Source organism: Odontesthes bonariensis, chromosome 22 (genome assembly GCF_027942865.1).
Source record: "Odontesthes bonariensis isolate fOdoBon6 chromosome 22, fOdoBon6.hap1, whole genome shotgun sequence".
Taxonomy (NCBI): Eukaryota; Metazoa; Chordata; class Actinopteri; order Atheriniformes; family Atherinopsidae; genus Odontesthes; species Odontesthes bonariensis.
The window spans coordinates 11932404-11947462 of NC_134527.1; the positions used below are offsets into that span (position 1 = coordinate 11932404).

Genomic DNA, 15059 nt, shown 5'->3' on the forward strand with positions numbered 1-15059 from the left:
ACTTTGGAATGGTTTAGAGTTTTCAATACGGCACCAGATTTGAGCCTCACTGGGCATTATAGCTGCTGAAAAGGAGATTTAAAGGTGACACATTATGCCTTCTTTTCACAAGTTAACAAAATTTCCTGAGGTCTTAATGAAATGTTTGTGACATGTTTTGGTCAAAATAACACAGAGAGACATCATAGTTACTTCTTTGTCTTCGCCTTCATTTACACCTCTATTTAAACGCATCATTTTAGGTCTTAGTCTCTATAAGGCACAGTCTTGTCAAACGTCATGTGTTGAATGGCCCAAATGTTTAAATTGGCACCAACAGTTAACACCATTGAGAACTCAGTCCTCCTATTATCAGAGTATAAAACATTAAACAAAGTTCCGGTAGAGCATTATAATTAGCTATTTTAATTCTTCAGTTAAGTGAAATACATCTAAATGATATGTAGAGATGAGATTTGATGCTAAGACTGGAGCAAAAAGCAAGAGCAAAAGAGTTTCAGCTTCCCACTTCTGATGTACAGCAAATTCAACATGTGAAGTTGAAGCTTGTGGAGATAATGAGAAAATAGGCTGGATAACTTTGTTAAGTGATACAACTTTATTCTGCAGATCTGAAGGGCTCATGGAATGACAGATTTTCATCGGGCCCAGGTTTTTGAGTTGACTTTAGACACCGAAATATATGCAAAAAAACAATAATTTAATATTCAAATGAGTAAGCCTGCAAGTATGTTAAGAGAAAACGTCTTTTGAATCCACTGAGCAACCTGACTAATTCTTCAGAAATCCTACCCTCTTGTGGTAGATTTTTGTCACTTCAGCATGGTAGCAGGGACGCATACTTTCACACCACAGATAGTTTATCAAGTAAAGAAGACACAACCAAGTTTAGACAATGTAGAGTTAAGTCTATCTTTATTTACATTTGCACTGTTCCTTCTCCAGTTGTCCAGACATTCTGTTTTAAAACATGAATACGAATGCGTTACAAAGACACAGAGGCAAATAACCCATTGCACCTTGATAGCATGTTGTGTTGTGGCTCATCAGTAAAGCCTGTCAACACAGACTCAATAAATTAAGACACATGCACGAGAAGAAGTTGTATGTCAGAAAATAATCAATTAAAACAGACCGTCAGACACGTTGAAAATGAATGTAAGAGTTTAGCGAGACTTGTTCGTTGTGATTTAATTCCATGAAGGGAACGAGACTAACAACAGCTACTGCAAAACAAGCGTCTCTTAACAACATCACGGTGCAACAAAACGATGAATAATTATCTTACTAAAGACTTAAGATAGTAAATGTTTCCACATATTTGCTAAATCCTGATGCACGTGCTGCCAGTTTAGACCGCTTTCAATTACATGAAGGGATTTTCTATTTGTCACTTTTAGTGTTAAACTAACAAAGATATACTTTTATAAGACTTAGTTTGAGTGAATTAATTTTTTCCACTTACATTTAATAAATGTAAAATACACTTGAGGTGTATTCTTCTCTCAGAGGGTTAAATTATATTAAGACAGGACCAGGTTATTCCAGGACCAAGTTTAAGAACGGGACATCTTGTAGTCTTTATAAATACAAAAATGTGAGAGTGCAGAATAAAACTCTCTGAAAATCGAGGAATCCTGTCAACTGACAACAGATTTGAGTCTGATGGGCTAAATGTGACACGTAAGAATCTCAAAACACAACCACAACCAGAAGGTAGTCAAAGTTAATCCATTATTTACCTTGTATTTTTTCTAAAAAAGGAGGATCTAGAAAAAAACTTTTACATTATTTGTATGCAAACATTCAGTGTGTTAATCCTGTGCCAGTGACACAGCTCCATACTGTTGAAAGGTAAGCTTTTTTTCTTTCCTTTAAAAAACCAAGAAAACACTTAATTATGGTAAGAGAAGCTTTGAGTTAGATACGGTTGTATATCTCAACAGTATCAATGGGAGACATGCACGAGCAGAGCAATTACGAAACACACAAATAAACCAACATGGAAAAATAAAAGAAGAAATAATGTCCCTCACAATGTCAAACATCTTGTCCTGACTTATCAGGAGCTGTGAACAGTGCAGCTACAGGAGCCTCAAAGTCAGACAGACAGATTAACTCACTCTGTGATCGGCGTTAGAAACATGCGATCATCAAGAGAGTACATGTAATTTAAAAGTTATCTTGGCATCAGCCACACAAAGTGAAGGCGACGAAACAAAAATTCTTAGCAAAGTAGGAAACATTAAAAAAAACGGGGACTGTTTGAGAAAAAGAATCTCTTGTGCAATTTTGCGCATTTGAAATGCTCAGATATCTGTAAAAGTTTAAAAGCCACTGAGCGAGTCGGTGCCATGACAGGGAGAGAACTGAGACCGCATTCTCCTCTCAGCGTTCGCTCCTCCGTCCTCACTGTCTCTTTACCTGCAGGTTCTCTGTGCGTCCATTTATAATGCATCAAAGTTCATCCCTGTAGGCAGCCGACAGCATCTCGGGCGCCGGCGCAGCCCCTTTCAAGGTTTTGTGGGAACCTCTCCAATCGGTCTTTACCGAGTCGTCATCCCACAGAGTCGAAGTCTCCGTGTCACTCACCCACTGTGGATCACCAGCGTAGTGACATGGCTGCACCAGGAGAGGGCGCACACTGAAGGCTTTTAAGTTTCTGTTGGGGAAATGGGACTTGTAGTCCTCGCTGCAGAGGGAGAGCAGGGAAAGATGTCACGTGGCTGAGATTACAATTGCTTTATGTGTGCACATTTTGACTTCTTTTTTCTACAGTTGTTGATTTAGAAGGTTAAACTGAATGGTTTTGAATCAGCTGACAAGAGATGGAGACAGAGTGGCTGATTTCAAAGACAGTTCAGTTACTCTAAGCACGAAGGGTGACAGAAGGACCAAAGCGTCGGGTGAAGTCGTTGTGCATTCTTAGCAGGGCAGTCAAGCATATCAAATTAGAATCACAGAGGTGAGAGAGAGGGATGGAGTATAGAGAAAGTGGGTTGGCTATAAGCCAGTTTTCCACACATGATGGAGCACACAGACATTGCCAAGCCCTCTGGTTTGCAGATCCCTCAGCACAAGATGCATTTGGATTCTTGCAGTCAGTGTCTGATGGGAACAGTTTGCTTGTCAGGGCTATCATCAACATTAGGTTTAGAAATGACGTCAGGTTTCTCATGCAGCCGTGCGGTGGAGCTGATACTTTATAAAACTCAGTTGTTCCAAAAATGTCGCCAACAAACTGAGTAAAAACTAAAGACATCTTGCTTTGGCTATGGGGGGGTTCACACTAGAGAAGGAAAACAAAGAATGACAGGTGACAGCAGCTGTTTTCAGAAAGCTTTGGTCTGTTTGTATTGCACAGCCAACACACTGAAACACCTGCTCACAGCTCTGCGGTGTAAAATGCTTTGAATTAAATGCAAGCAACCTCACAGAGGCTATGCTAACATGCTAATATTTAGCAGCTTAGACGGTTGCCATTGTCAAGACATCTTAAAACCAACTCCACCAAACAGACAAATTACAGTTTGTGACACTTTAGATAGAAAATGTCTTCTAATATTTTTGTAATTTCATCTTATTAAACATTGGTGTTTAATTTCATCATAATTTGTGTACATTATGTCTTCGGTTTCTGCCAAAAAGGCTGTTTTGTGATGTAATCAGCCATCATCTGTTGACTGAAGTGCTTCCAGTGTAGCCAGCAGATATCCGGATATTGGGTTAAGGATATCTGAGCCAAGAATTTCTGTTCTGCGCAGTGGTTGCTGCTTAAATGCAGATACATTTTAAAAATTTATATGAAGCTAAATCGTATCGAAGGAGGTTTTGAGATTTGATTTCATCTGACATGCTTGCCGTCTTTAATGATTCACACGTCTGTTGACATGAACGCAGCTAAAGCTCACACAAACGCGATCGCGTAGAACCCGTGTTTTTGAAAAAAGCCCGGTGATAAGCATGGCTCAATATGTGAAAAGAGCTGGATCTTCATCAAGTCTGCACAGAAAATCCACAGAATCCCTTGTGGTTACTCAAGTCTGTCTGTCACATTTAGTTCTTTAATCTTTAAGCCATAGGAAAGAAAGCTCTTACTTAGCAATTAAGAGGTCTGTTTTTAGCTTGTCTTGCAGTAGAGGGAGATTATAGAGTACAAATAACTTCAATATTCATCATGATGTAAACAAGGAAAGCGTGCCTTTAAGTGGGAGCCGACGCGTTGTGGAAATCAGTGTGTAATTTCTTTTGTGATACCTACTTGGGATGTTTGTCATACATGATGGGAAGGAATTCATCAACGGGCAGCATCTTGGAAAGAGGCTCAGCATTGAGCAGCTTTTGGGCTCCTTGCTGGGAGATGGCATAGGACAGAGTCCAGTATGAGTAGTCGGCCTCCACCAAGTTTCGAACGTTCTCCACTGCCTCCTCGTTTCCAGGATTCACCTGCTTTCTGCCAAAGTATCTGTGACAGCGTGACACAAGCGTGGCAAGTAAAGAGACAGTAAAGACATGGCAAAGATGTACGATTACTAAAATCTGCAGTCATATTGTTGTTAGTTTCTTCTTTAAAAATGTTTTTTCCTCCAGCATATGTTCTGCACATTTTTCTAACAACCACAATACGCAGAGGAAGAAAGCTGCCAGCATCCCATCTCCCCGCGGATGCAAAATTGTGATCGCGTGTCTGAAGCTTCGTCTAATCCTTTTGGTATGATTTAAATTAAATCCATTTGTTTCTTTTTCCCGGAACACATGCAAATCTGCCTGCATACGTTGAAAGGAATATTTACACGATTAAAGACTCGTGAGCCCTTTCTTTTTCATAACTTAACCTGACGTTACGCATGACTGCCCTCTTTAACCTCAACCAAAACTGGAACCGTTAGTGTCTCACATGATGTCCCAGTCCAACTCCACCAGCTGCACCTCCTCCAACAGCCTGAGCACTCGTCGCTTGAAGTTGGCCTGGAAGCGAACGTCATCTTCAAAGACCAGGGCTTTGTCCATCTGCATGTCCACCATCTGAAAACACAGAGCCAACACTGATACACTCTACAGACTTAACCAATGAAGGAAGGTATGAGGGGGCTGGCTTCAAAAGCTGGTTTTCTCTCTGGATTCAGTTTTAAATGTAAATTCCAAACCTTCTCGGAAGTTTTAATAGTTCACTTTGTCAGTTTTTGGGAAAAGATCCTCGTGTTTTAAACTGCATCCAAAATTATACACAGAAGAATATATAAAATGCTCCTACACATATTCTGTTTTACTGCAGTGCAAAAACATCAGAGATGAACTGGACAAATGAATAAATAAAGCAACTGAAATCATTGTGGAGGACACGATAGAACGCGGCCTGTTGAACAAAAATCCATTTCCTCTGCCACCTATCTAGAATAGGAAGTGGACAACGACACAAACGCAAAAATCACAGGAGGTAGAAAGCAACAAGTAAGCCAGCAGTTTAATGGTTTATTCATTGCATACATGTGGCTTTCTTTCACTGACAGCGAGACAGCAATAAAAGGGGAGACAGACATGCTATAACTGAACAGAGGACCACATTCTTTTCCCTCTTTTCTCCTTATTTTAGTCTTTTTCAGGAATTGGGGGGTTTCATCTTGATGCTTATGAAGTTAATCACATGGTGGAGGTTTTCATTGATGCTAAAAGAGATAATCTGACTTTTTACATCGGTGTACCCCAGTAGATGTTTCCATAGGCCACTGCATACTTTGCATATAGCAAAGACTGGCACTGGGCATAATCTCTGGGTCTAAAAAGTGAGGCCAATGCAGAGATGCCTCAAACCTGCATTCTTTCTAGTGACCAGCAGGGGAGCAAATCCTCTTATGTGAGAAAAAAAAAGATCATATCTTCTTTAGTACAACACAATTCGAATTTTGTGAAATAATGTCCCACTTGCTGGATAAAACCATATTTTGTAATAAGGTAAGTCTTGATTTGAAGTGATAAAATGCACGATGTAAGATTGCAATAGAAATATTTTCGGAAAACTAGTGTAAGTAATGACGCTGGATCACTCAATGCTTCTCTTTGGAGCAACAGGACGCCCACTGCTTGCAGGCTTGCCTACCGAGTGAGTGCGCATGTGCCTGCACGTGTGGGTGTGCGTGTGCTAACGTATTCTCTCACCTCCTTCCAGATGTAATAGTGGCTGAGGAAGCAGCCCACCTCTCCTTTGGTCAGCGTTCGTCCGGAGAACGGGTCATAGTAGCCAGGCAGCAAGTCCACTCCCAAGATCTTAATGTCGCTGCTGTTCAGCGCACTGCACACACACACAAATATATGTAAAACCAGGAAAAAATATGCTTTAGTCAACACTTAAATCAATGCCTCTTGGCGGACGATGAGCTGTTAACGTTGCAGCATAATGATGTTGCATTTTCTCTTTTTTATCGACTTCCAAATAAAAAAATTCTCTTTGTAAGCGTCTCATTCAGATTTTCACAAATTGGGATTACAAATCAGCCTGGGAATTCCCATGCTGCTTTGCGCTCGATTTCATTCTCACTGCAAAGTCAGCCTGGAAACCACCGCCCTTATTTTTGCCAGAGTTTGGGAACCAATCACAGAACGGGGGGGGGGGGGGGGGGCAGCAAGACGATGACGACGTCTATGCGCTACACCGAAGCTTGTAGAGTGTTAATCCAACATGACAGCGGACACAACGTTACCGTTCAATGCAGCCTTAGAAAGTGTTTCGGAGTAGATTCACCCTACGGTCATTTGAACCGTGACATCCAGCCAAGTAGCCCACCCGCAGTTTTTCCGATATTGGCTGAACATCAGCTGAGTTACGGAGTTATCCCGAATAGCTTAGTACAAGGGTTAATGGACCCTGGCAGTATCTCCAAAATTACCACACTAAAATCACATGTCATGACACCAAACTTCTACAGTAGTACAAATATGGTCTGTACTCACAAAACGATGCATTTGGAAGTTTGAAAATAGTCCAGGAGTTTATTATTATCAACACAAGCCTGATAGCTTTTCTGCTGCTAAAGCTGCGTCAACGTCACTTCTGGGAGCTGGGAGCTTCAAAGTAAGATGAGGGTTGATCTACTACTGTAGACAACAAAGCAAGGCTGCTCAATTTCTCCATTATTAAAATAAATTCACAACTCTACAACATAAAAATTCATGTAGAATATAGCATATAGGCCTACTTTGTTGTCAATTTAAGTAGCTTAGAGCGCAAGTTTACCTTTATTTTCCATTTTTTTCTTCTTCCTTGTCGAATTTCTGTCGTCATCTGGTATAAGTGATACAATTGGCTATGAATCGCGCGCAAAGCAGCATGGGAAGAACCTGACGTCATTTGATAGACATTCGTAGCGCCCAATAAACGGCTCTAGGCATTCGTAAACCACGCCTCAAATACGAGAAAATGCACACCTAGTTCCCAGACCACCATCTCATCGAGATTGTGGACGCGTCAGCCAGGCTAATTACAAATGGAACCAACCGTAAAATCATGTATTATGAGCCGAAGTGTTAGATCTCTTCAGACAAATAAACTAAGACAGGATGGATACTGGTACAAAACAACTGAATAATGAGGTAGGGTCACTGAGAACTGAGGGTTGCGAACAGGATGCGTATCGGTGAGCTCTTCATGTCTGGATTCGTCATAAATGTGCATATCAAAATCCTATTTTTCTGCATGCCTGATCTTGACACAGAAATGCAGGCACTCTGAATTCCCTCACTTCTAAATCTAAGTGCTCTAATAAGTTTAAGTCTGTTTTCACTCTAAATATGAGCTGGTGTTTACCCATTCTGCAATCTGTATTCCCTGTCACTAGCTGCAATTTTGGCAATATTGCTTTTCTCCTTCTGGTGAAAAAATTTCCCCCCTTTTCCATGTGCATCTTTATTGCTGTACGGTGCCTTTGGGAATGACCTTACTTTCCATCCACAGCAGCTACCACCTTGACATCGACCTCCAGCTCATTCAGAGAGGACAACATCCTGTCTCTGCGGTCAGACCTGCGTCGCAGATTGATCAGATATATCTGAAGAGAGAAGGACAGACTGCAGTTTTTCTGAAACTTTGTTAATCCAGGTAGTGCGCCTCACTAATAACACCATCCCCTGTTAATCTGCATGATGCTTAACTTTGGTTTCAAATACATTCTCTCACGCTCTTATCAGTACGTAACCTCTTGCGTGGGGATAAAGACATACAGTGGTGAAAAGCTAATGGAAAGATAACAGACATCAGACTTTAAAGCTACAACTTCATAAATATGTTTTTTTCTTTCCTCGGCTGGTTGAACAATTTAAACAGAGTAAAAGAACTACAGTGTTTTAATTCATCCGAATGAGCCTCCTGTCCAGGAAGACAATGCGAGACTCTCACCTCATCGAATCCCATCAGGTCTCTCCGTTTTGCGGACAGGTGAACGAATCGAGAGGGGTGCATGGGGGGACCATCAACTTGATGACAAAGGGAGACATGAGTTAAAAGACAAAATAAAGCATAAAGGTGTACCCGTCTGTCCTGTAACTGTCTCAGTATTTGTCCTTATCACACAACAGTGAGTAGGTGTGTTCTTACTCATGGACTCAAGTTGGACATGGACAAAGTTGAGGCGATCGTCCTCCAACGTGTGCTGAGGTTTGGCTGGAACGTTGAGGTACCCATAGCGCTCCTTGTTACTCAGGTACATCTGTATCGCTGTGTCACAGCAAAGATTACTCATGAACAAATGTGTTATTGGAACTGTTCACCATCCGGACTGAGGTGAATAAGTGCAGACGTTAGTGGAACACAGTTGGGACGTTTTTGTTTTTTTTCGAACACTGACACAATGTTTGCCGTTTAAGTTGTTTACCAAAACCTCAGTTACATTTAAATTATGATTATGGTCTTCAACTTTCACCTTACAATTTTGAGAATATTCATATCAGAACAGGATATAGAACCCCTTGTTTCAGAGGCTTAAATGGAATAGAACCATAAATTAAGTGTTCATTTCTCATACTTTGTACTCGTATCCTTTGCAGGCAATGACTGCCTTAAGTCAATAAACCATTGACATCAACCAAGAATGGGTATTCTCACTTGTGATGCTTTTCAAGCCGTCTTCGGGGATTTGTTTATTTGTGGGTCTTTATACCTCTAATTTTGTCTGAACCGAGTCCAGCTCGATCGTGTTGAGATCAGGTTACCGACTCAGCCAAAGCAGAATATGTCCCTTCTTTCCAAACCTCCTGGGGTCCTTTTGCAGTGTTTTGGATGATTGGATGATCTGTACAGTGAAATCCAGTAATATTTCACTAAATCTGAGCAGATAATATGTCTTTGTGCAATGCATCCAACAGCTTCTGTTTCCTGCTATCACAGCAGAGTGAATTCTGAGCCATTTTTATATGGCTTCAGATAATCTTAGCTTCGTGGTCTCGCTTTTTAAGATGTTTCTGGCAAAGTGAACCATTTTGTATTTCCTCTCCTGAAGTCTTTGCTTTAGGGTAGACGTTGATAATGCCTCCTGACTGTAGAGTGTTCTTCCCTTAGCTGGATGTTTGGGGATCGGATTGTTCATGTCAAAGATCTCATGATCATTCCCCAATGATGACATCGTCGGATGTGCAGTGTCCAGGCTTTTTAATGTTGCTGAGCTCATCCCTGGGATCTTTCCTTCTTCCACTGACATATCAAAATGTCGATTTGGCCACTCGTGTTGTTCCCAGTTTCACTCTGATGGATTTATTGTGGGTTTTTTTACCTTGCGGGACAATTGTCCAACTCAATTTGTGTTTCTACTTAAAGCTCGTATTCATTAGAAAACTGTAACTTTAATATGTTTTGGTAAACAGTCAAAATAAGGAAAATGGCATCAGCGTCCAAAGATTTATGGAAAACTCTACATTAATCATAAAACATAACTATAAATGCAGATGACAAACCTGCAGCCCGACAGGAGAAGGCGAAAACAATGATGTCGTCATAGGGCCAAGAGTAGTCTGCATGAGGAGGGTAAAAAGCCAGTTTCTTCATGCCCTCCTTCCTCAAATCCAGCAGCAGGGTGCTGTGCACCATCGGCACGGCGAAGCAGCCCAGTCTGTAGCGGTGACGGGTGGGGAAGTACTCTGCTGTTCGACGATAATATCCCTAAAATAAAAAAGCGTACAGACAATATGACAGCTTTTCCGTGGTGTTTCCCTCGAGCAGCTGACCGACACCCGTTCGCACTCGCAAAAGCTGCTCACCTGCGGAGTGATGCCGCACCAGAAGTTGGAGTAGGCTCCCTGAGAGTCTAACATGGGGGCGATGACGGACTTGTTCTCTGCTATCAGCAGGTCGAGGGTGTCTGGGTTGGTGAGGATATTGTCAGTGTCAGCATACTGAAACAGTGAGGGGGAAGAAAAGAAAAGGAATGTTCTCATTCGAACAACGGTTGCCAAACTTCTTTTTCTGGATTGAATAACAGCTGCAAAGACAGAGCATCTGATAAATCAAGCAAAGCAGTGATGTGAATGTTGGACCGCTCTGACACGAAAGATTATTTTAGAATGTACCAGGATATAGTCAGCCCACCGTCTCCTGGCAAAGTTGAGTGCTGCCTGCTTCAGCTTCATCACATACTCATATCTGCTGTTGGGCCAGTGTTTAGGACCCTGCTCCCCTGCATAGGACCTGTGACATACACACACACACACACACACACACACATGTCGTTACAGGATATGACATTAGAATTGCAGATATTATAGAATTGCATCAAACTCGGTGGAGAGGTGACGCGTGGACAAAACATAAGGCCATTTTGCTCCGGCGCAGATCCGGATCGCTTTCTTTCCTTAAAACTGCAAAACAGGCCATTGGCCTCGACGGAAGATGCGCTCCCCGGGTACGATTCACGTTAATTCAGTTAGCTGAGCGGTCATAAATCAAGTCCTACAATAAACACGGAAAACTCTCAACGTTATGCACCAGATAAAACAGCACAATAGTGATGAAGCTCCAACGTACAAACGCAAGATGGATTCCAGATGTGAAAACACATGTTATTGTGAGTGCTAAGACACTGGATTAAACATAAAAACAATGCAGTGCAAAATGGAGGGTTACATATCTGCAAAGAGTAACAAATCTATATATATATATATATATATATATATATATATATATATATATATATATATATATATATATATATATGTGTGTGTGTGTGTGTGTGAAGTGAATCAACACAGTTCACTCTGACTAAGTAACTCACAGGCACTAATAGACCAGTATGGACAAGCAGAGACATTCCTCATCATGCAAAGAGAAAATCCTTTTTATTCCAACTACATTGTATTCTTTTTATTTCAGGCATCACCATGACAAACAGTTCCCACCTTCTGTCTGACTGAATGGAATCCATCCTTAAAATACATTTGAGATGGAGCATTTCGCAAGAGACTTAATGTATTGAAGCTTTTCGGCTCTCCCTTCCTACAAACACACCTGCTGAAGTGAACACTGTACACATTGCTCACCTGCCACACCTGTCAGTGAGGCTTAATACATTCGGATATTTGCACTTACGTGGGCTGCTCCATTGGTCTCCACTCCACATAATGGTAGAATTTCTGCATGACAGTCAGCCACTCTTTCAGTATGGCCGTGGTGTTATCTGAATTGTGATCTGTGGCCGCCCTGGGAACATCAGAGAAGGCAGAGAGTAAAGCAGCACATATCACCAAAACCTAAGACCAGTCTGAAGTGCTCACGGAGCGGCCAGAACTGTAATAGCTGTGAAAATATAGTAATTACTGGTCTTATGTGACTGAGTGATTATGTGACTTTCTTTGTTCCCACTTTCGCATTCGATGTTTTGAACAGACTCCAGGAAGCCTTTTACTCGAAATCATACAGCAACAGCCAAAAATCCCAATGTCTCTCACCAAACCTGGCAACCGGCGGAGCAACACTGGATTAATATGTGACTTTGGCATCATTTAGAATTATTTCTAATTGGTAGAACAAGGTGTAAGCTGCGGCTCCCCAAAGCTGATCCACTCTCAGTCAGATTTTCTTTGATCAAGACATGACTGAACAGAGAATTTCAAATAGCAGGCTATGACTGGGAGTTTTTTTTATCCACACTCATGCTCCATAGTAGCAAAGGCAGTGTAATTCAGCAGCTTTAACTGCGATGTTCAAAAGCAACTGTGGATCTTTTAGTTTGTTTGTTTGTTTTACATAGATTACAGTTCATTTTTACAGAGAATCGTCCTGACCTCCATGGAAATAAACGTCACCTAAAAGCTGATCATATCCTCTGGTGGCAGCTCAGTTTGGAGCTTTCTAGCTTTCCCCACTGCTTGGGTTGCTGAAGGAATTAAATCGCTTTCTTGAATAGTTACTCTAGATGAACTCGACAGATCATAAAATTGCAAGCCTTCCACAGTCGGAAATGAATGCGGCGATGTGAAAGAAAGCCTGGGCTGTGAAAGGCACAGAGGGAACTGGGGAGGGGAGGTGCGCTGCTGCTTTCACAAACTAATTTAAATGCCATTGACCTTTTGAACGGCTGCTTTCGTCCGATAAAAAGGGGAGCCTTTTTTTCTTTTCTTTTCTTTTTTTTTTTTTTTTTTACTAATAGCCTGGCAGAGCATGCAGGAAACCCACCACACAGAGATGCGATCTTTGGGGTAGTTGAGTCTCTCCAGGGCTCCGAGGTAGTACGGCAGGGAATGGGCAGTATTCCGGGCTATGATAGCGATAACCACGGTGGGCGGCTGCATTTTCGACTCCTCTGGATACTTTTCCTCCGAAAAGTAACATTCGGCTTGGAAAACCAGGACCCCTAAAACTAAAGAGTGAAGTAACATGGTGGAGGCTGTGGCAAAAGTAGTCCGCCGTGCCTCCGAGCAGCAAGTCGAAGGCGCAGGACGCGTCAGCAGTCCAAGAAAGAAAAAAAAGAAAAAAACAGAAAAAGCTTTTCCCAAAAAAAATCAACCCCCACTTTATTAGTCATAGCTGGCGCTTTACCACGAAGTAAAGAACCAAGCCGGGAGAGGCTAAACAACTTCCGCCGAGAGGAAAATCTCAAACGCGAAGGAAACATGGAGGCGGGATCTGCAAAGATTGTAATGAGTTGTTTTTTAAAAAAGAAAAGAAGGAAAGAAACTGTGTCGATTTAACACGGGCCTCTTTGTCTTGACGGCGATTAATATTTCACAGTAAACAACCCTGTAACTTAATTCATCAGTTGCTCCAGAAATGGACAGTAAAAACATTTTTTTTTTTAAACGTTCATGAAAACTGAATAAATTCAAGTTTATTTGGTGTCAGAGTTAAGAGTTATGAGTTATTTTCAGTGGAACCATTCTAAGCATTTGGACTGCAGCCTAAGTGTAGGATAAACAGTCCTTTTTTTTTTACACTATATTTCACACACGCTAAATATACGAATATAACAGATTGAAGGCTGTGGGGTAAAAAAAATGGTAATTTGTGGGGGATTTTCTTTGGCAGCACTTCCACAGACTCACCACCAGGGGGAGTTTTGATCCGGCAGGAGGACCGCTACTTGACTTGAGCATTTTCCTTAGGCCTTTGATCCTTTGGTTTTCACTCTTTAATAGCTGGATCTATCAACAACGGCTGCATTGAGTACAGTTATCTGGTAGCTTGGACTCTTTATGAACATTTTCATGCAATTTTGTTTGGCTTTTCTAGATTTAGAGGTACATATAGTTGATTTTACTTCATGTCTTGTAAAAAAAAAAAAAACTTCAATAGATGCAACATACAAATTTTGAACACCGAATATGGTGATAAGCTGGTAAAATTTGATATAAAACTGATATTATATTCTGAAAGGAACCACTATACATTAAGACTGAGCTTCATTATAATGCAATGATAATATAATATGCTGATAACGCAGTAGATCTACCAAAGAATTTTACACCGTAGAAAGGGTAAAAACGGTCAACGTAGAATTTGAATGTGACTGACATGAAGAAATGAATGGCTGGCCACCGTGTGTGGGATGAAGGAGAAAAGAGGTGCATTGAATTCACACTGGGCTGAATTTCAGAGTTGTGGGCATATTAAAACAGACAGTCGAAACAGTGGTATTGTCCTCATGTAGGTTGGCTCACTCAATGATGGAACAAAGCTAACCGTACAAAGCACAGAAATAATCCAAACAACAAACAAAGAGGAGCTGCAAATAGATGACATAACCTACTTATAATTGTTTCTTTATAGTCAATCATTTCTCTTATTCATCAGCCCTCTTTTGATTACAGTGGGTTGCAAGTGGTAATGTATGGCTCTTCCCATTTCTCACTGCCTTACTCAGCATGCTCAGTCAAGTCATTTGGGTCCGCGTCAGATGATTCCTGCAGGGCTCTGAGTCCAGTTTGAGAGACTCCTTTGATAGCTGCGGTCAGGACAGTGATGTAAACTCTTGGTGTCTGTCCACAGTTGGTCACATGCAGTAACTTTTATGATGTTTGTACTTTGCACGAATGTTTTTGAAAGATAAGTTTTCGCAAATATACCCTGTAAATACAACCTCGAACAGCAATCCAACTTTGGAAAAAAAATAGATGCAACTAACATGTTGAGTTATGGAAACATCGAGAAATTGTTTTCCTAAGAGTAGTCAATCAGTTCTAGAACATAGATATGGATATTTTATTTTCCCAAATATTTTGGTGGCTCGTTTGGTGAGACGCTTAATAAAAGTTCGGTTTGTCACGTGTTCATCTGGGGCTCCAGAAAGTCTAATGAATATAACAAGAATATGTTATATAAATATTTTCATGCTGGTTCGTACATCTGCTCAACACTTAAGTTAAAATTCAAGATCATAAGTTTAGGTGGACGAGACTGAGGTTGTTAAAAAAGGGAGGGATGGGAACAGGGCAAAGACAATGAAAATGATGGAAAGAGCGGTGAAGAAAGAGGAGAGGAGATGCATAAGTGTGGGCGGACAATAATAAGCAAAGTGGTCTATAATGAATTTTGAGTCTTTTGGCAGGCTGTGTGAATAAACGAAGGCAGTCATGGCTGACAATAG

General features: G+C 41.1%; 1 protein-coding gene across 1 annotated transcript; it reads right to left on the bottom strand.

The window, feature by feature from the left end:
* Positions 1 to 898: 898 nt before the first annotated feature.
* cercam (cerebral endothelial cell adhesion molecule) lies at positions 899 to 13066 on the bottom strand. Its single transcript, XM_075455915.1, has 12 exons — positions 12653 to 13066; positions 11567 to 11677; positions 10552 to 10669; positions 10243 to 10377; positions 9940 to 10144; positions 8588 to 8707; positions 8390 to 8466; positions 7936 to 8042; positions 6157 to 6289; positions 4898 to 5025; positions 4262 to 4465; positions 899 to 2692 (listed from the first exon to the last, which is right to left on the bottom strand). The coding sequence occupies exons 1-12, from the start codon at positions 12853 to 12855 to the stop codon at positions 2458 to 2460; spliced, it is 1776 nt and encodes a 591-aa protein (XP_075312030.1). The 5' UTR covers positions 12856 to 13066; the 3' UTR covers positions 899 to 2457.
* Positions 13067 to 15059: the final 1993 nt, after the last annotated feature.